This window comes from Furipterus horrens, unplaced genomic scaffold (assembly GCF_987537825.1).
Source record: "Furipterus horrens unplaced genomic scaffold, mFurHor1.1.pri manual_scaffold_5, whole genome shotgun sequence".
Classification (NCBI taxonomy): domain Eukaryota; kingdom Metazoa; phylum Chordata; class Mammalia; order Chiroptera; family Furipteridae; genus Furipterus; species Furipterus horrens.
Genome location: NW_028327175.1, coordinates 190,823,089 through 190,845,272, shown reverse-complemented (window position 1 = coordinate 190,845,272; position 22,184 = coordinate 190,823,089). Strand labels below are relative to the sequence as shown.

General features: G+C 42.0%; 1 protein-coding gene across 1 annotated transcript; it reads right to left on the bottom strand.

Annotated features, from left to right (window-relative positions):
- Positions 1-432: 432 nt before the first annotated feature.
- On the bottom strand, positions 433-21,641 carry PLEKHS1 (pleckstrin homology domain containing S1). Its single transcript, XM_090278634.1, has 15 exons — positions 21,396-21,641; positions 20,977-21,011; positions 19,738-19,825; positions 19,510-19,556; positions 15,177-15,265; positions 14,958-15,064; positions 14,243-14,377; positions 12,455-12,530; positions 11,445-11,561; positions 9,313-9,435; positions 6,253-6,362; positions 5,582-5,788; positions 4,739-4,840; positions 3,390-3,525; positions 433-841 (listed from the first exon to the last, which is right to left on the bottom strand). The coding sequence occupies exons 4-15, from the start codon at positions 19,535-19,537 to the stop codon at positions 662-664; spliced, it is 1,410 nt and encodes a 469-aa protein (XP_090134760.1). The 5' UTR covers positions 19,538-19,556; positions 19,738-19,825; positions 20,977-21,011; positions 21,396-21,641; the 3' UTR covers positions 433-661.
- Positions 21,642-22,184: the final 543 nt, after the last annotated feature.

The window sequence follows — 22,184 nt, the reverse complement described above, 5'->3', positions numbered from 1 at the left end:
CAAGTGGATCTTTGCTGGATATAACCTAAAACTGCTTTTATTTCTAAAATACTCACTGGATATTTAAATAAAAGCAGAATAATTATTAAATCCAAAGGGCCACTCTGTCTTGGCATTCTGTTTATTTTTATTTTTCGCCCTTTTTTCCTTCATTCTTGTGTGTGTGTGTGTGTGTGTGTGTGTGTGTGTGTGTGTGTGTGTGTGTGTGTTGCATTTTTGTCCTGGCATTCTGGAGCGTGGCCATGAGGCATTTGGGAAAGCTGATGTGGTGTCACCTCTCTCTCGGGAATCTTGCCTTCCTGGGATGAGTATTTCCAACTATATGTTTTGTAACCAAGAAAGGATTGTGTGGACCACGACCTCACAGAACACACAGCACATTTTTGATGAGGGAATTACCCAATCTGTGTCTGTGATGTTAGGAACAAAGTCTGAGATAAGGCCTTATATTTTCACTATGTTCCATAGTCCTTGTCCCACATGGCCCTCCTCGCATCCCTGATGTAGTAGTGAGCAAGGGCATCATCATCCACATTGTTAGGATGCTGGTGTGGGAATTCAGAGAGGTGCGTTCATTTGCCTCATATCACACCGCAATAAGTGGCAGAGCCCCGTACGGAGTCTAGGTCCTGTGCTCACCCCTCCAGTGGAACCCAACATGTTACTCTCCAGTTCTTTTCTGATGACCCTTTTTAATGGCTGGAGTCCTCTTCGGTGTCCTCTCCAGTCCAGAGCTATCTAGCTGCAAAGGTAGGACACCTTGGCATTTTAAGGGGCATGTACAGTCCACCGCGTGAAATTTCTCTGAATTTGGGATCCGGCCGATGGTGAGTTTTACTTTCTAAAACACATGAAAGAAAAAAATTAAATGGCTAAAGATTATACTTAGGATTATATGTTCCCAGTCTGTCCTCATTCACATACTTTGAAGCTGGTTTTGAAGAAAATCCTGTGATGAACTGTAATCTCTGGGCAGAGGAAGCCAGAATGATTTGTATAGTCAGGTGGAAGATGGATTTTTATTCTCTCACATCCACTGTCTGGAACCTTTAGGACAGATTCCAAATGGCATGGTGCCCGATAGGTCCATTTGTCCCAAGAATTAAAAAGCTACTGGATACTAAAGAGTTGAAATGAGAGCATAGGATAAAACCAGCCCTGGACTAAATGGGGAGAAAATTGAAGTTTGGTGTGAGTCTCCTGCAAAAGCTAGCATCTCCTCCCCTCCTTTTAAATTCTCGCATTCTCTCCTCTCGCTGCTTTTACCCATCCCTGCCTCATTCCTTTAGTCCTTTCAAGGAAGGCGGCTAGACCCGCCTGGTTCAGGTACGTTAGCAATAGTGGGCCTTGGCTGCCCTGCCTTTGATTCCATGTCTCCCCACATTCAACATTCTTTCTCCTTCCAGAGGCCAGATATTTGAATTTTAAAAAAGGACTGGAGACCCATTTTAACATAAAGAAATAAGTCAGGGAGGGAGAGGGTAGGAAAGTAGGGGAACTTTTTTTGTCATCCAAGATAATCATGTTGGTGAACACCCCAGACTTCTCTGAAGCATCTAGTTGTTCCCCAGAGAAAGGGACAGGCAGATTGAACACAGGAGAAATGCTGTCGTCCCCTCCCATGCAAGTGACTTCACAATCTAGACGCCCAGGCAAAAATCCTTTTTCTGGATCTGCTCCCAGGCCAAAATCCTTCTCTTGGCTTCAGAGTCGACGCCTGGATCTTTGGGTGAGAGCATTGTTTGGTAACTTTTCAAAAGTTCAGAAGATTATGTGGAGCACTCGTCCCCAGCATGGGTCTTTGGCAGAGGAAGTCTAGTTACCAGATTGTTGGACTGGGCCCCTGAAAGCTACCTCTTTTCCACTGCACAAACGCCTATCCTCGTTTTCAAAACCCTAGCCCAACATCTCCTTCTCTGAGACACCTTTCTGGCTTCCTTCAAATGGATTTACTCCATTCTTCCTTAACGCCACCGTGGCTCCAGTTCATATTTCAAGGCACACAGTGTATCGTAACTAGCATATAAGATACCTGATTTGTCCACGAAGCTGTGAGCTTCTTAAGCTCAGGCTGAGGCCATTTTTGTAGCTCTAGGACCTAGCACAATAGCCAGCATAAAGCAGATGTTTAATAAATGTTGGGTGAGTGAGTAAATGAGTGAATGAGTCTTGACTCTCCCACTAACTAGTTAGGTATCTAAGATAACTCACTTATCCTTCCTGGCTTCCCATTTAGATAATAGGGGTAGTATAATTTGTCTAACCAACAAGGCTTTTGTGTGACATGGAAGAGATAAGGCACGTATAATCATAAACTCTCAGAGCTGGAAAAAATTTGAGAGGTCATCCTGTACAGTGGTTTGCAGAAATTGTAAGTCAACAGAATGTTTTTTCAAAGACAGCTAACAGCAAAGTCCAACACATAAAGAGAAATGGTAAATGCAGATTGCTCTAGTTGAAACTCCATACTGTCCCCTCCCTCTCCTCACCTCCTGTCATTTTCAGGGCCAAGAACTCGCACAGTTTGAAAACCAGCTCTCTCACTTAATTTATTTTATTTTTTTAATATTCTATGTGTTTTAAGAGGGGAAGGAAAAAGAGAGGGAGAGAAACATCGATGTGTGATGGCTATAGCAATCGGTTGCCTCTCGCATGCACTGCAACAGGGGACCTGGCCGGCAACCCAGGCATGTACCGTGGCTGGGAATTGAACCAGCAACCTTTTGGTTCATAGGCCGACAATAAAGACACTGAACCACATCAGCTAGGGCCCAGCTCTCTCATTTTAGAGAGTAGAAACTGATGCCCAGAGAAAGAAGTGATTTTCCCAAGATTGTGTGGCTCCTGAGAAATGAAGAAGGCCAAGGGAAGGAATGAACAATCTGGAGACTGTCCTAATAGGCAGAACCACATCTGAGCACTTAATATGGACCAGTCACTGTTGTAAGTACATTAGATATATTATCTCATTTAATTTACCAATAACTAATGTTATCACAATTCCTGATTGTATATTGGGAAACACTGAGGCCGAAAGTTCGTTAAAGGATGTGAGATGCAAACCCTGAGCCAGTCTAATGCAAGCTCTTCATGCCACATCGGGCTGCGTCTGAGGTCCTGCAGCCAGCTGTTCAGTCTCCTAGGCCAGCGCTCTCTCCAAAATTACTTTATATAAACGAATTTTGAAAGGGCCCTCAAATAACCTTCTGTTATTTACATGTATTGTAGGAAGTGCTATTTGCACTTCTTATTCTCTTACGTACACTTGGTGGCTGAGGACTGAAGAGTCTCATTTGTGTTCAGAGTGCGGTTCAGACTCCAACTAAGACCTTGGTCTCGTCCCTTCGGGCACTGATTTGCTCTGAGCAGGACCCACCAGCAGGACTTACCTCCTTCCGGATGGACCGGCTGAGAAACAAGAAGGCCTCCTCCAGGCTGTGGGGCCTCAGGTCATTCACGGCCAAAAGGTGGTCCCCGTGGTAAAATAAGCACCCCAGGCGCCGGGAGCCTTTCCAGTGAGCCACACTGCAGGGAGAATACAGTGTCTGACCCACGTGTGACAACGTGCTTGCTGGCCATTCCGGACATGGATGGGGACACAGATGGGACCCCTCACCATTGTTACTCCCACTAGTTCCTTTAGCCATACTGTACCACTTCTGAAGTAGTTGGACTCCTTTGTCCGTCTGGAATATTCTTTCCTCTTTCAGCACTGTGGGAGCCTGGGACCTTTCCTCCAAAACCTCTACAAAGCCCTCCGAGGTTCCTCTTCCCTTGCGTGAATGACTTGCTCCTCCCCCACCCCAGGCTTCCATTGCATTGTGTAAGCACCTCGCTCACTGTATAGTCAAATAAAATGCATTTTATGTTTATGGGGCTGTCTTTTTCACCAAAAGTATGGTGCCACCTTTTTAAAAATTGCTTATAAGCCATAACTCCAGGTGAACAAAAGGTGCTCAGAAAGTATTTACTGAAAGTGAGCGGCAGACAGTGATTATACCATAAATATCTAGTGAACAAATAAATTAATGAACAAGAAAGTCCAGGCACAGAGAAGTCCACAGTTTTAGTCAAGTATTTATTAAGTCTTAGATTGTGGGAAATGTGGACAAATGCGAGGTTGTGGCTCCTGCCCCCTTACTGAACTACAAGGCAGTTGGGGTATAACACCTACGTGACATGAAAGGGCTTTCTTCCCTTGTAAAAATGTCATCTTCCATCAAAATGAACTACAAAGTCTTTAAGAGAATTAGAATAAAATAAACATAAATAAATAAATTTTAAGAAAATTATCTGTCCCCGAGTCTGCTGTGTCTGTCCCCGACCAGCAGGTTTTTAGCTGGTGTCTGGACGCCTGGACACTGATACATCCTTTCCTTTTAGACCTTAGATTCCTATTGGCTTCACGAACTTCATTCATTCACAGATACTCATCGCTCGTTGACTGGGATCATTTCCGTGGACCATACGTATTCCAGCCCACTTTTACTCACCTTGAAGAAAAGCAGAAATGTGCTCCTTCGAGGACTTTTGGGTCCTCTTATACTCATCCACCTCCCTGCTGACTGTCCCACAACTGTACCCTTATTTCTGCCTCAAAGACCTGCTACCAATAGCAGAAGCACAGTCCACTATCTCCAAATCAGTTTTGCCCCCTACAGGGTTTCAAGGTATAATTGTTGTCTTCACATCTTTCAACCCAATTTATCATCAGTACCCCACACATCTCCAGCCTTACCATATCTGCCCTGCGGCTTCTGTGAGAGCCAAATGATCGGTGATGTCAGAAAGAGAAAGGAACACATTCTCCTTCTCCACGTAGCTTTCATCAGGAATGTTACTATGAAATAAAACATTTGTAAAAGTCAGATCAGGCAGCTGTCTCTGGCTCTGAGCTGTGCTTTCAAGGTCAACTTTCTGACCTCCTAGGGGACAGCATTTTCCAGTGAAAGAACATCCAAAACATTTAGAAAAGAATATTAGTTGCAATGACTGAAAAGTACCCACTGAAGCCCTCCCCAACCCCTCTAGGGATGGGGTAGTGGATGGGAGACACTGCGGAAGAGAAGGGAGAATAAAATGGACTGAAGTGATTATAGAGCTGCCCGTAGCAGGTCAGTTGACCCATTTCTCAGCTGGAAATGATTCCATAGAAGACGCTGAAAGGAGTTAAAATTGAGAACAGTCTCATCAAAGACCCTTGCCATCACTTCACATCCAAATGTCCTCCTTCTTCAAGTCTAGAACCAAACCTCTTGGTACTTGCATGCCCATAATTTTAACAGTAAAAGCTGGGTGACATGTTCCACAGATCAGCATGATCTAAGACCTGAAAGACTACTAGCCAAGGAAGGATTTAAAAAATATATTTGAAAATGCCACCCACGGCCCAAGGGACTGTGTTGCTCCCAGCTCCGCTGCTCAGTGTGGTTGGCCACCACATCAGTGAGAAGGGGAAACTGGCCAGGTTCTTGGCTGACTTTGAGATTTTTAGGAGCTGCTTTAAATTTTGAATTCTGAGCAAATAAGGAAGCCTGCCTTGCTCTGAGGGCCCACAAAGTTTGAGAAATTAGAACTTTACTTGATTAATATAGTCAATTGCACAACCGTCAGTGGGGCTGATTCCTTTTTGCCGTTCGTGGTCTGGGCTTCTGTTTTGGCAGGTGAAAGGCAAGAGTCACTTCCTGAGCCTTGTTCTTGTAGGTGAAGCTCTCCATGCTGGGACTCCGGAAGGGTCTGGGATTCCTCTTTGCCAGCAGCAGACTCATTGGTTGTATCTTTGAACAAACTAGAGTATAAGAAGTGAACACAAACCCTCTTTTAGCATGTCTATTTACAACTTTCACATTTAAGCAGCTAACAGCCACGTGAACATTAACAAGATGTCGAAGTTGGTCCAACCGTCAAAATCACAGTCACAGAATCAAATCCGACAAACTGTCCATTTAAAAGTGGATACGGAGTTAAAGTAACCCTTTGCATTGGGAAGGTTGGGAGACAGAAATGAGCACTTAAGAGACATAAATGCAAAATGGAAAATAACTTCCCCAGGAGACAGAGAAATGTCCTGAGGACGTCATTAATGGTTTGCTATGGGGAGTGAAACCAATTCTCACTTTTTATTGTTTTGAGATTACTGAACAATGTAGAATTTGATCTATGGTGAGGCTTTTGCACTAATATTTCAATAGTAGTTTTCTGTAACAGTACATTGACTAAAATAAAATTTTAAAATACGGCAGTTTTACTCACCAGGATTTCATTGACATGTAATGATGCTCAATTCTCTCAGAGACCTGGTCTGGACTACCAGGTACAAAAACAGATTCATCAGATTCATTGGAAGCAATAATATTATCCAGCTATAGACAAAAGGAATAAACATAAGGATGCGAGTCTCCCCATAAGCCAGGTATCTTTTTCCCCCCTCACATGTTGGCTCTGGGCCCTGAACTAGGAAATGTATCCACCACTGGGTAAATAATGGTGCTCATTCTGAGGGACTGAGCCACTCAAGCTTTGGGCACACTTAGAGTCTCTGCCTCTCCTGGGTTCCCCATACTCCTGCTGCAACTGTTTTATTAGACTAAATTGCTATTTATTTTTGTGTTTCATTAGCAGGCACTTAATGACATAAATTCTTTTTCCCAACAAGCTCTACTGTGAAATCATGTCACCATACAATGCAGAGTTGGCCTCAGGCTACTATGTTCACAGGTGACCCACAGTGGCTTTGAGGGGCTATAAAGGGTCTTAGAAAATGCTGCCCCAGAGAGGTTTTCAGCAAGCCCCTCAGAACCAAGATGGCCACTTGGGGCAATGGTTGCTCCAAACCCTAAGGGCTTTCTGTTGCATACCCAATAAATTAAGCATCAACCCATAGCTGGAACAGTCCATTCCAGTCAAGCCAGTCTTCCCATTCCACCTTTGCAAGTGGTGCTCTTCTAGTGCCCATTTTCATGCTTTTTCCTTTACCAGGAATGCCCTTTGCCCTTCTGCCTAACAAAGTTGTGCTCAGGCCTGGCTGAGGTCCCACAGCGCCTCCTGACCACCACAGCCACTGCCAGGGTCTCCCTTCTCTGAACTTCTACTGAACAGTTTTGTACTTAATTTCTTTTCTATGGTCTTTTACCTTCCACTTCTGGGAATATATCTGAAGAAACCCAAAACGCTAATTTGAAATAATAAAGCACCTCTACGTTCATCGCAGCGTTATTTACCACTGCCGAGATAGGGACGCAACCCAAGTGCCCATCCATAGACGAGTGGATTAAAAAGTTGTATACATTGTATACACATATAAAATGGAATACAGTCATACCTTGGTACTTGTCAGCTTCAGAACTCATTAAACCCTGTACTCATTGCATTTTTGACAAGAAAAAGAGAATGTTTCAGCACTCACGCTTGCTCGGGACTCTTCGTGACTCATTGTATGTACTAGGACTTGTATGAGTCACAATGTCATCCCACAGGAGAAAATGCTTCATTGTTCAGTCCTTGTCAGTTTTGGCACTCGTCATGAGTTCCGAAACATATTAACAATGAGTACCAAGGTACCACTGTACTAATTGGTCATAAAAAAGAATGAAATTTCACCATTTGCAATAGCATGGATGGGCCTAGAGGGTATTATGCTAAGTGAAAGAAGTCAGACAGAGAATGACAAATACTACATGATTTCACTCATATGTGGAATCCTAAGGAAAATTAACAAACAAAATAGAAAAGACTCACAGATACAGAGATGGTTGTCAGAGGGGACGGGGGTTGGGGGGGCTGGATGAGAAAGGGGAATGGATTAAGAAGTACAAATTGGTAGTTTTACAGGGATGTGGATTGCAGGATGAGGAATATGGTCAATGTTGTGGTGACTATAAATGGTGCTAGGTGGGTGCTTGAAATATCAGGGGGACCACTTTATAAAATATGTGATTGCCTGGCCACTACTGTACACCTGAAACTAATACAAAATAGCATTGAATGTAAACTGTAATTTTTTTTAAAAAAAAGGTCTTTTAGCTTAGTTTTATCTGCCTTACTGCATTTTCCATCCCAATAAATACCTAGTCAATGCCAGGTGTACAACTAATGCTCAGTACAACTGACTAGTTGGTTGGGCTGTCCTAAAGAGATTGGTTGCCATCACTGTGTCCCAGGGAACACTAGTGTGAAAATATTTTGGTGAAGGAAGGGTCCTGTGGTCAACTGAGCTTGGGAAATGCTGGATGTTGTATATTTATGATGCATCACTGCTTACTAAAGACTCTGAGAATTCTTCAGTTAAGACGCTTAATTTACATTAATTTGGTGTTTCTGGATCTTATTTGATCCCAGAACAGTTCTTTTATGTGAACACTTGTCACCATCTTGTAGAAAACTCCCAGTTTGGAAAATGCTGAATGCCCCTTTTCTCTAATTTTGTCTTCCTACTTTCCATTTCTATTCTCTTCTATCATCCACTTCAACTATAACTCCTGGGTTAATGGTACTGGAAGATAATTCAGGTTTTGCCAGTCCCATCTCTGGAGCCATCACTGTCTCTGTGCTGACTACAGAATGAAGTTAGCTGGGCAGTCAAGACCCATCATGGTCTGGCTCTTTGTCTGGCATAGTCCCCACTGTGCCATTCACTTACTCTAGGATACAGCTCAGCAGGAACTATTCACTCTGTACCTATCATATGGCATTTTGGTCTCTGAAGCCTTCCCTGACTCCAGTGGAGAGAGAAAATCTCTGCTTTTTCTATTGGTTCCAGAGTTCTGTGACCATGCCTCTTGGGTAGCATTATCATGGGATAACTGGTAGGACTGTGAGCTCCGAGGGCAGAGTTCCATGCCTAGTATAGTACCTTGACTAGCACACAGAAGGCACTCAGTAGGGGCTTCCAATTGATCAAAAGACTAGCTGATACACACCACACAATTTGTCACCCAAATACTTGTGATCATATTATTGTGTCTGCTCAGAATGAAGAAAGACTGCCCAAGTCAAGCCCCCAAATCCGAATTTTACCTAGCAAGTAGTCATACATCATCTTCCTGGAACTTTCCCTGGTCTTCTCTCTGGAAGTCAGCTCCTCTGCCTCCCATGCCTTGTGCACTCTGGGCATTCTACACCTTCCTTCAGCATAGAGCCCTTTCTGTCTTGTATCCTGGTTGGCTCGTATTCAGGTGTCAACACTGAGCACATCACTTGGGTCTGATTGACTGATCTGGTGTTCCACTGAGCCAGCCTCGTGCCTCAGGAACAGTGTAGGGCTCAGGAAATATTTGTAGAAGTAATAAATGATTAATAAATGGGAGGGGTTACCTCTAAAAGAATACTTCGAGGACTGACATAACGACCCTCTTCTTTGTCTTGTGTGGTCTCTGGAAAGAAATCATGTGGTAGAGGAGCTGGTCTGAGTCCTGGAAAACTTTTTTTCATGAAATGCTGAATAAAGAGATGAAGATAGAATTAATGCTTTTCTTTTTCTTTGCAAGAGACAGAATTCAACCACATGCTTTCTGGGAAAGCCATAGTAGATTAATTGGATTGATAAGATCAGAGAGTTTTCCAAGGTTACATCCAGAATCCCACACTTGAAGTTGAGCCTTGAGTCTGGCTCACCCCTGATAATGTGAAAACGTAAGCTTATCTTTCAGGCTTTGCTCTACCACTGGGACCTGTAACTCAGAGCAAGTGCTTCTCTCAGGGAGTGTTATTCTAAGTCACTAAGCTCTGCGAAGTGCCCCACCTCCCTCTTTTTTCTAGTCTTCACCCAGTGCCATCTAAGGTAATTATTAGCCCAGAGTTAAAGCACACCACTTTGCTTTTCCTGCTCACTATTTCTCTTTTGTGCTCTGCCCGCACACTTCTATTGTTTTCATAGCAATGCACTTTGGTAGTGTTGATCATGTGACAGTAGAATTATAGGCTTCAGGGTGATTTCAGTTCAAGCGATCACTGCCTTCCCTCCTCAATGGATACAAGATACTCTACCAACCACAGTAGCTACTTTCCATCGCAGGAAAATAGTACATTTTAATTCTTCCAAGAACAATAGCTTAGAGCAGAGGGATTTGAAAAGACCCTGAATATTCTCTAGGGAGCTCTTGAAAGGAAGTGATTTAAAAGACAGATGCATTTAAGTTATGTCCTTCTGTCCACTTACGCAGCTCCACGCTCGTGGAGCCAGATCACACTGAGCTGGGGATGAAGAAGGGATCTAATTTAATTTCAACAACAATAAATCCCAACCAAGCAGATGGTGTTCTTAGCTGGAGCTGATTGAAAAAGCCACTGGACTGGAATACATACTGTGAAAAGGTGGGATGACCAATAACATTATCTTTGGGGGGAAGGGGTATCGTGAGTGAAAAGCAAGAGGCATTTACTGAAAAGGGTTAATCTTCCCAACCCTGTTTCCTGTCACCTTTCCTACAAACACCAAATGAGGTTTTGGTTTGGTGAGTGCGATAAGCCACAAAATGCTTTTAAAATAGTTGGACAAGTTCCAACTAGATAAAAACAGGAGGCTATGTATGCCCTATTAACATGTGCCTGGTACCCAGGGAGAAGGGAAAGTCCATGGTTACATTTCTAAGGTACAAAATGGTATTTATGGCAGAAGAAAAAAACACTGACCCCATTTATTAATAAAATGCAGACTTGGAAAGACCACAAATCCAGGAGAGCCGACACTATAATTACAAGTCGCTTTCAAGGGGCAGATATATTTTTTCTTTAAATGAATTTCATTAGAAATGAAGATGTTGCCCTGGCTGGGGTGGCTCAGTGGGTTGCGTACCAGCCTGTGAACCAGTCAGGGCACATGGCCTGGGTTGTGGAGCAGGTTCCCAGTTGGGAGCGTGCAGAAAAGCAGCCACACAGTGATGTTTCCCTCCCTCACTTTCTCTCTCCCTTCTCCTCTCTAAAAATAAGTAAATAAAATCTTTTAAAAAAAGAAAAAATAAATGAAGATGATATCTCACACACGTGCGCGCGCGCACGCACACACACACGGAGAAGCCAGACTCATCTGGGTAAATGAAGGAAATTAATGAAAATTCTGATTTTTCCCGAAGAGTACAGATGATATGGCAGGAAATCAAGTGGTGTTTCAGCCATTTTTTTTACAGAGGTGATCCACGCTCTGTGTGTGAAGGGAAGGACAAGGTTACCAGCCAGCCTTTTGTTTAACTCGGAGCGGGGAATCGTCCCAACATGCCCAGGTGTATATGGAGGAGCATCCACAGTGAATGAATCCACTGAGAGATGGGCAGCGTAAGCAGTAAGGCTCATCTGTGGTGTGGCCAAAAGACTGAACACAGGATAAACATCAGGGCCAAGAATCATTCTCGTGGTAGGTCAGGTTTGAGGAAGGTGTCAAGTACACTGGAGATATGTTTGAAACCTCCACAGACTCCCATCCTGAGAGAGAGGGGGCGAGTCCTAATTACCACGTCTGGAAGAGTAGCCCTTGGTAAGGCGAAGCTGACAGCGTCCCATGTGCTGAAAGAACCATGGAGAGGGCTGGGGTCTGAAGAGGGCCTTGTATCATCCAACGGGAGTTTCATCTGCTTATGAAAAAGAAATACTGGAATCAGGGCACCATTGATCTCTTGTCTGGAATGAAGCAACAGCTCCTTCCCGGCTCCCTGTCTCTGGTCTTTCACCATCAACATTAATAGGGCTGATCAGTGTTCCCTCACTAAGACAGGAGGTGATCTTGTTTCTCTCCTGTTTCCAAATCCTTGAGAACTCTCAGCATGGCCATCAGAGATGCCCTGATCTTCCCTCAACCTATTTTTTTCAGCCCTATGGCTCTCTGCACTCACCCTTTTGTTCTAATAATCTGAGTCAACTTGTAAGAAACACCTTGCTTTCCCTTCCTCCTTGGCTCCTGCTTTTGTTGGAAGCATAGAACAACCTAGAAAACATGTCAAAAGAATACCTAGAGACCCAACTTTCCTTTATAAAGGTCTCCCCTCCAAAAGGACTTGTATGAATTAGCAAAGGTTCTTAGGAAGGAAACTAAAAAAATGTAAAGTCAGTAGCCCTTACATGAAAGAGACATTATATTAAAAACGCAAGATAAATGAAAAGTGTTTTCATAGAAGCCACCCTAGACTTAGCCATTCCAAAGGTAGCTGTTATGTGCCTTGAATAACAATAATGGAAAATACTGCCATCTCAGCTGCTATTAAAAAATGCCACAGTTAATTTTCACTCTGTAACCTCAATAATGAAAATCTGAAGTGTCTGTATTTTAGCTCTCTTGCAAAACACAGAAGTGTCCCCCCCCCTTGTTAATCATAAAAATAACAAGGATGTACATTTTCTCACTTATTTATTCCTTGTATTAATGCCAGTTGCTAAGGAGGAAAAAAAAAAAAGCTACCATTGTTCCCTCATGAAAGGAGGGCTGTGTTCAGGTGCCCTGTTATTTTTGTGAGTGATGGGGAGTCACCTCTGTATTCTGTTGCGCTGCTTTAGTATCCAGACAAAATGATGACATGAAGGAGACCCAGTCTTTAATCTTCTCCCTGTGGATAGGAATAAACTTTCAGCTGGCATGTGGCAACAATAGCGCCTTCGCTCCTTTTGAACCAGAGGAAGATCTTAATTATTAAGTTTGGAACATGCAGTTGGAGCAGGTACCCAGCAAATAAGGATTTTTTTTTTCCTCAGGAGTTTGAATGACCCCCTGGCTCCTTACCACCTCCACACTCACAAACTAGAATCAGCCCTCATGCCACTTATGTGAGGAAAGCTCAGGAAATGGGAAGAAAAGTAGAAAATAACAGGAGTAATCACAGGGTTTGGAGCTTTCACTTTGACACTGATTTCTTTTGTGTTCCCAAGCGAGCCCCGCACCTGTCGGCGCCATTTTTTTGTGTAGCTATCCAGGCGTGCCTCCCTCGAGAGGATGTGTGTGTTTGGGAAGAATGTGCTTGAAAAGATTTATATAAATCATCTTTCTTTTCTGTTGACACTCATGACAATTCAGTAGAAAGCTTTTTGCCTTTGGATGGGTCTGAAATAGATCAAGGCTTTTCATACTTTGGCTTTAGCATTGGCCGCCTCCTCTGCACAGCTTCCTCGCCCAACCTTAGCCTCTCTGTCAAGCAGGGGATCGTGTAGGAAGAATCCACGAGGCACCTTCTTACAACTGAGGACTCCTTCAGGAATGCCCCTCCCCCCTCCCCATACATGTGGCTTGTACAGGTGTTTATGTATTGATTCCTTTACATGGTATGCATCTGGGGTGACAGTGACTGTTACGGGTTGAATTGTATCCCCTCCAAATTCATATAGTGAAGTCCCAGTCCCCAGAACCTCAGAATGTGACCTACAGTATTCCCTCATTTATCGTGGGTATTACGTTCTAGATACCCCCGCGATAGGTGAAAATCAGCGAAGTAGAAATCTTACATTTATTTTAGTATTTATACATGTTTCAAGGCTTTATAAACCCTTCCCACACTTATAAGTTCCCAGTCCCTTATTAACCTTTCCCACTCCCTTATTAACCTTTTCCACACTTTTATAAACACTACTTACAGTCTTAAACATATTCTACACTCTTAAACTGACGTAACTTTAACAACATATGTATATAGTACCGCAAAATTCTGCGATATAGCGAAAAACCCGTGATAAATAATTAAATATAATATTTTTAAAAATCCCGCGATACAGTGAGGTCGTGATAAGTGAACCGCGATATAGAGAGGGATACTGTATTTGGAAACTCGGTTGGGTGACTGCAGATGTAATTAGTTAAGATGAGGTCCTACTGAAACAGGGTGGAATCCTAATCCAATAAGACTAGTGTCCATATAGAAGGGAGAAATTGAACACCGAGACACACACGCACAGGAAGAAGGCCATGTGAAGACTGAGGTTACGCTGCCTGCCACAAACCGAGAAGTTAGGAGAGTGAGAGGGGCCTGGGACAGGTCTTCCCTGGGGGCTTCAGAGGGAGCATGGCCCCGTGACACCTTGATTTCGGACTTGGCCTCCAGAACCGCAAAGGTACTCTTTTCTGTTGTTCTAAGCCACCTACTTTGCGGCGCGCTATTATGCCAGCCCTAGGAAACGCCCACTGTGACTTTTCAAGGTATTTTAACAAATCATGAAGACTGCCGAGATGCTGTTTAAGGTCGTGAACGTGTTTACTGTTTCTTGTTTTAAAATGGTTTTGTTTGTTTGTTCGTTCTGTAGTCAGGAGACCCTGTGTTATCTTACTGCTCACCTATCGAAGCCAATGAGGAAGTATTCTCGGCTCGTGGTTCTGATGGACATCACCTCATCGGGGTGGCATTTAAACATCTTCTGCACAGCTTGCATTTTCTCATGGCTACTTATGCCAGCTTCTACATGGGAATTTCTGTTAGATACAGACATAAAGTATTACACAGGTGCAAATAGAAAAGTAGGAAGAAAACTGACCGATGTTTTCTGCCAGAATTCAAATTAAATAAAACTTTAGGTTTCCTTGTTCAATGTTTTGAAAATTATCTAATCATTTCAGAAAATAAGTTTAGAGCTGGTTCAGCATTAATGAGTTCAAAAATGCCTACTTTAATTGGTATCTTGATTCCACAAATTATCATGTTTTCTAATGTTTCTGTACTTAATCCCTTAAAGACAAAAAAGCCAACTTAAATATTTTAAAACTCTATCTTCGCTTTATAAAATGGTCTTTCCATCTGCTCTCTCTCATCTATGAATTAAGTGCAAAGTCTTATGTACCTATAGGCTTTATTAATTAATACTTTACCACTAGAATATACAATATGATACAATTATTTAGCTATCTTTTACTCAAATGTTCCCCATTTTAGCTCCTTTTCAACAACCAATATAAGTATGAAGCCCTTGCTTCTTTCAGCAATGATTTAAATTTCAATTTGCATGCAACACATTAGTATTTGTTGTTGGAAACTTTTTCTCAGTTGGATACCTACTGATCAATTTCAATGAAACCTCGGTAGTGATGGTCTTTGTAATAGGAAAGACGTAAGTCCCTTTTCCCACTCCTTGACAGAACAAAAAAGCGCTTTTTCCAAGAGTTCTGAAAAATGAAAGCATTTTGCATCGTAGTTAAATCTCAGAGGAGGAGAAGGATTCTTTAAGATGCTCCAGAGGCTGCCAGGAGGTCTGCTAAAATCACAGTGAATACTTACTTCTGAGGAGAAGAGCTGAGGGGGTGGAGACTTAATAAAATGGCCTTGTCTGTAGACTTCATTTTCATAATAATATGGAAATGGTTTGCCTAATAAAAGAAAGTGAACAGGCACTTAGTTTGTTCCCTGTAAATTTCTGAAGAGAACTGCTTCCGTTGGAAAACATTGTTTACTTCTGGAGAAGTCTTCCAATTATTCAATGATGGAAAACAAAAACAAACAAACAAACAAACAAAACCTCTATAACAGGCCAGGAAAACACAGGACCCAGAGACCAAGTGTGACTCTTATTTACCCATAGCAGGGACCGTCATTCAGCTGACATTTAGGAGCACCTTAACTCAGCTCACACCTGTTAGGTTCCCTGTTTCCGAAGTGCTTAGCTGGCTCTCTCCCTGCGGAAGTACCAGCCACAGGAGCAAGATAAAAAAAAAAAAAAAAAAAAAAAAAAAACCTCCTGCCATGGAAAACAAGGTGGCAAAAGTGGTTGCAGGGGTTCCCAAAATATTAAATGCTTCTTTGTAAGTATGAACATCATAGGCAGTTTTGATTTTTTTCTGTTTTCCAAAATGTCTGCATGAAATATAAACTACTGTCGTTATTTAGAAAGCACAGCTAATGTTGTTAAAATAAAATTTAAAAAAGTAAAAAAACATTTGGTTTTGCTTTCCCAGGCAGCCAATAGTTCTAGTTTGGTCTTCGCTTGCAAAAAGGCAGCCTTTACTAAAGAATGAGAGCTTTTTTATCCGGTGAAAACAGAATCAGGGGGTAGGCAAGACAGCCTGTGGGGCCGTTATGCTAGTGTTTAGTAATTCCTGGGCAGCCGCTGCACCTTCCCTCCTTCCTTTTGCAACAATTCTGCCTTCAAAGTATTGAGACAGTTTTTCCACTGCTCAAAACAGTTTTTGAACTCATCAATTTTGATGTCTTTAGTGCTTCTGCTGTTTTTGTTTCACCTCTTCCCCACTGGCAAAACGCTTCCCTTTGAGGACTTTTTCATCCAGGGGAACAAAAAAGAAAAGTCGCTCAGGGCAAGATTGGGTGAATAGGGAGGGTGGGGCACAGGGGTCATGCCGTTTTTGGTCCAAAACTGTTGAATACTCAGAGCAGTATGGGCAGGTGTGCTTGTAAATTACACATCATGAAATGGGCAAATGCATTTAAAGAGTCTTCAAAAAAAACAAACAAAACTGTATCCGAATGCAGCCTCTCACAACAATGCCAGCTGGTACACTGATACAGATGGGTTCCTAGGATACTCATCTAGTAGGGGAAGCCTCTACTACAAAGGGTCTTTTCTCCAGAAGATAATTCCAGTTTTGGGGGTCCCTCCTTGTAAACCAATCTTCAATCTGCCTATAATAGAGGTGCTTTTTGGTGGCATTAAATTTAGGGGGCTCAGTAAATGTCAATATTCTATGAAAATTGGTTTTAGAAGTCTCTAATGACATTCTGTAGAATTCGTAGAATCTTAAAATTGACAAGCTGATCCTAAAATTTATATGAAAATGCTACGTATTTAGAATAGCCAAAATAACTGAAAAAAAAGACAAAGTTAGAACCCTAAAAGTACCTGAGTTCAAGAACTATTATAAAGCTGTAGCAATTAAAACAACGTGGCACAAAGATAACAAATATATTAATAGAACAAAATCGATACTCAAGGAATAAGCCCATGCATATATGAACAGCTGACTTTTTGACAAAGATGCAAAGGCAATGCAATGGAGAAAGGACAGCCATTTCAATAAAGGGCACTGAAACAACTTGATATCCATATGCAAAAAATAAATAAATCTTGGATCCACATAGTTTCAATGCAATCTCCATCCAAATCTCAATGACCGTTTTTGCCCAAATGGATAAGCCTAACCTCAAATTCATATAGAATTGCAAGGGGCTTTGAAAAGCCAAAATGATCTAGAAAAAGAAGCACAAAATTAGAGAACTCACATTTCCCAATTTCAAAACTTACTACAAAACTACAGTGATCAAAGAATATGGTACTAATACAGGCACTGATGACACAGAATTGAGAGTTCAGAAATAAACCCATGTATCGGTGGCTGATTTTCAATAAGGACACCAAAGCCATTCATTTAGCCCCTTCAACAAATGGTGCTGGAATAACTAGGTATCCAAATGCAAAAGAACGAAGTTGGAGACCTATATCACACTATACACAAAAATAACTTAAAATGAATCAATGGCCTTACTATAAGAGCTAAAACCATAAAACTTGTAGTAGAAAACATAGGGGTAAATTTTTATGACCTTGGACTTAACAGTGAATTCTTAGCTATGACATCAAACATGGACACTAAGAGAAACAATACATAAATCGGACTTCACCAAAATTAAAAACCTTTGTGCACCAAAGGACATTATCAAGAGAGTAAAAAGACAACCTACAGAATGAGAGAAAGTATTTGCAAATCATATATCTAATAAGAATAAGATTCTAGTATCAAGAATATATAAAGAACTCTTACAATGCAATAAAATGGGCAATTAAAAAATGGGCAAAGGCCTTGAATAGACATTTTCCCAATGAAGATATAGAAGTGTCCAATCAGCATATGAAAAGTTATGCAACAGCATAGTTACTAGGGAAATGCAGATCCAAATCACTGTGAGAAATCACTTCATGCCCACTACTATGGCTATTCTTCAAAAAGTTGAAAATAATAAGTGTTGGTAAGGATGTAAAGAAATTGAAACCCACATACACTACTGGTAGAATATGAAAAAATTTTTGGTGAATCCTTAAAGTTAAATATAGAATTACCATAGGATCCCTCAACTCCAATCCTAGGTATATACCCCAAAGAACTGAAAACAGATATTTAAACAAGTACATGGACATACATGTTCATGGTAGCATTATTCACAATAGCAAAAAGGTAGAAACATCCCAAATGTTCATCAACAGATAAATGGATAAACAAATTGTGGTCTATACACACAACGGAATATTATTCAGCCATTAAAAAGGAAAAAGTCATTATACATGCCACAACATAAATGAACTTTAAAAATATTATGCTTAGTGAAAGAAGCTGGTCTCATATTGTAAGCTTTAATTTATATGAAATATTTAGAATAGATAAATCCATAGAGATAGAATATAGATTATTGGTTGATGGAGGCTGGGGGCAGGGAGAGTAGAAGGAGGAGAAATTGCTTAATGGGTAAGGGCTTTTATTTTGGAGGGATGGTAATGTTTGGAACTGGTTAGAAGTGATAGTTGCACAACATTGAAGGTACTAATGCCACTAAATTATTTACTTTAAAATGCTTAGTTTTATTTTCCTTATCACCCCCACCCCCCAAAAAAAGTTAAAGAACTATTACACTCTTAAGTACAGGGCTATCTGACCATACCAAATTTTGTCATGAATGTTCATAGTAGCTTTATTTGAAATAGCCAAAACGGGAAGCCACGCAGGGGTTCATCAACAGGTGAATGGATTAATAAATTGTGATATATTCATAACAAGGAATACTCAGAAGTAAAAAGGAATGGACTCTTGTTACATGCAACAACATAGATGAATCTTGAAAAAATTATGCTAAGGGAAAAGCTAGACAACAAGTGTGCATAATGTATATCCTACTTATACAAAAATATATACCCTGCAAAGTAATTTATAGACAGAAAGCAGATCAGGGGTTGTCTGAGGAAGTGGGAAGGTGAGAGGGAGGGGAAAGAAAACGTGTGGGCTGATGGGTATGTTCATTATCTTGATTTTGGTGATGGCTTTATAGGTGTTTACAGGTGTCAAAATTTACCAAATGATAGACGTAAGGACTTTAAGCATGTCAGCCTATTGTATGCCAATTATGTCTCGGCAACGGTTTAAAAAAATTAAACAAATAAACTTGGAAAAGAAAGTTAACCATCCTCGTACCATACCCAGCCCTTCTACTCCTAGGTAAAAGAATATACTCTTAGAAAAAATAAACGAATAAACAAGCAAACACACAAATAAATAAATGCAATTAAATGCGTAAAAATGGAAGCAGCGGATGTCAAACAAAGCAGACATAAAAGCAATAAAATGCATACAAAAGAAAAACAGAAAAAAGCAATCATACGCAAAAGTTTACACCACCTTTTCTTGTAGCAGGCAAAGACTGGAAGCAACAAGTGAGTAAATCAACAAGTTGTGGCATAGTCTCTGCTACATTCTCCAAACTAAGAATCATTGTCCCAGAATGCTACCTGTTATCCCCACTAAAACGATCTTCTGTATCTCAGTTAGGTTGATGGGAATTATTCGCCATTTTCATTAAAAAGATTTTTCCTTCTGAGAGTATGACCCGCGGGTACCTGGACTCTTCTGAGGTTTGGGTTCCATTGTGGTTGTCTGTCCTCACCTGACAAAAAGAGGAATTCAGAGTTGTCAGTTGCCAAAGTGTGCTTCACTAGTTAGCTACAGGATCATCAAGTATCAGGATGGTGTCCAGGAATGTGGGTCAAATGGATTACCTGCCTCCTCCCCCAACCCTTGGGTCTGACGGTAGCCATTGTAACAAGGACACATCCAAGAGGGCTCACCAAGTGGCAGTTCTGCGGAAATGTCACTAGGATGACCAAAGGAGCGTCTTCCCTGGACTTGGTCTGCTCCTGCTCTGATAAGCGAGCCCTTGGTGGGAAGCAATACCAAGAAGGACAAGGAAGAACAGGGCAAGGGCAGGATGCCATGGGACAAAGAGAGCTGAGAGAGAGCCCTGCTGGCCAGGAGGAAGCCCAGGATAAGCCCTTCTCCATGCCGGGAGCTCATTTTCTCCAGAGGGATCCTAAGTGAGGACCAGGGCCTCAGCCATCTGAGTGGCCCATTCGCAAGGCTGCTGGACTGGGGACTGAGGCTGACACCATGAAAATGACCCCGCGAGGAGACTGATCCCAGGACAGTGCTGCCAGCGATCCCATCACTGGGCCAGGAGAGAAGGGGACTCCCACAGGGTAAAGGGCCTAGGGGGAGGGAGGCCTTTAAAACAGAAATGTCTTAGTGACTCATTCTTTTTTTTTTTTTTTACTTTGACCGAATAAGATTCTCACATTAGAAGGAAGCACTGAACAGGGCAGTGCCGGGACAGTCCCAGTAAAATGGGAGGAGGCCAAGGGACCTTTGCCGTTCACGGGCATGGTATCACTCCTCCCTCCTGATTTCTTTTTTTCTTCTGCATCAACTCCTTCTTTCCCCCTAGGCATAAATGACTGAGAGGAATTCCTTAATTATACACGTTTATATACTTATATACTTTTATCTACTTTTTTTAAAAAAAACAAAACAAAACATAGGTGATAGTCTTCAGGTTAAGAACACAAGTTCTCAAAGTCTACTTTTGGTGGCTTGTCAGAAGCACGTGAGAGCTGTTTGAAGACCCCTGGGGTTTTCCTGGACCCTGGGCTCACACCTTCCATGATCAGAGAAAAATTTCTCTCTGTTGAGTGAGGTATCCCTAGATACTAACGATAATGACTATGCAAGCAAATAAACAACAAGTGAAACAACAAATAAGACTTTGCTGGGCTGTCGTGAGGCGTACGTTGAGGAATTGGTGCCCTTGGCCCTGGCTTGGTGCAAGGGGTGTGCACAGCTCTGTGCGATGAGCTGGAGTGCCTGAGAAAGACACCAGCCACTGGGGCCAAACCCCCTGTTTCCTGGGAGAGCAATTCTGCACGAGGAAGTGAAATATAACAGAGCTCAGTTTTGTCTGCTCTCTCCGCCGCATACATCTATACCACATAACATATGGCTTACACTGTTTTTACAATGATAAGGGCACTTACCAGAGAGATGAAGCGATTGGTCTTTGATCACATAACTAAAAAGAAGCAGAGTCAGAATTTTAACTGGAGAGTTGGGGTCTAAACCCTCTTCTATCCCTCCTAGCTAAGAAAGAAGAATTAAAATCATTTCGTAGTTCTGCTTGCATTTGTTGTCTTGGCCTCCAAATGAAAAAAGCCTTTCAGCTTTAGCTCTTTGATCTCATTCAGGAGAATCTGCCCACGATCATTGTTGCCTAACCCGATCATTGTAATGTCATCCAGAATTTGATGAATGTGATATCAAGGGGTCCCATTTCCCTCTGACAGTACAGCTCACAAAGGCGATGCAGGAAGAGCTCCTACCAGCAACGTTGCTCAGCGAGGCTCCCAGATCACCACAGCCCTGAGAACCCAAACTGATCGCACCAAACAGTACTTACTGGAAGCCAGGAGGTCTCTGGTTCGGTTCTCAGCAAAGTGCCCTCTCCTTGGGTTCCTGGACTTCATACCTGCTTACTCTGTGCTGAGTGCCAAGGTGAGGATTACAGGACAAGCTGTTTGAAAGGCAAACCAGCAGGAAGTCCCCCAGATTTTACCCTTGCCCTACATCGAAAGGGAAGCTGGAAGTCCAGGGACTTCTAGTGGCTTGGATATAGTGCCCTTTACATTCCAGCTGTCCAGCAATAGCAGCAGCAACAAAAGAAAACATTCAATCAAAAAAATTCCTGCCAGACTTTGGACCATAGCCACAACGACTTATTGATAACAGTGCCAGCCCAGCCATTAAGACACGTCCCTCACTTCCCACCCATCCACATCCTCCTGGCGATGGCAGGAAAGATTCCTTTGCACTGGACAAGGATACAAAAGCCTGGTTTCTCCAACACATTCATGCACGCCAAGGAACTACAGGAAGACTTGCTTATTCATCTATAATGAAGTTGTCATCAACAGGGTGACACTAGGTAGGTTCTCCTGCATAGCCACCAATAATCCTTAAAAATAAGCAGGCTAATGGGAATAGCCACTCTTGGACCTACCTGCTGAGTGGTATCTGGCCACCATAGGGCCTTTGGTATATTTTCATTTATATTAATTTTTTTTTTCGGGGGGGAGAGGAAGTGACTAATAAATTTTATCTTCTTTGATCACCTTTAGAAGTGAACATACAAAATTTTATACTTTTTCTTTACCAGTATAACTGGGTTTAAACCAGCTCTGCCAGGTGT

Coding starts and splice junctions, on each gene's coding strand:
- PLEKHS1 (XM_090278634.1), bottom strand. CDS start 19,537: ATGGAACCCAAACCTCAGAAGAGTCCAG. Junction 15,266..19,509: donor CAAACCTCAGAAGAGTCCAG/GTACCCGCGGGT, acceptor TTCTTTTATTAG/GCAAACCATTTCCATATTAT. Junction 12,531..14,242: donor TTCCTCATTGGCTTCGATAG/GTGAGCAGTAAG, acceptor TCCTATCCACAG/GGAGAAGATTAAAGACTGGG.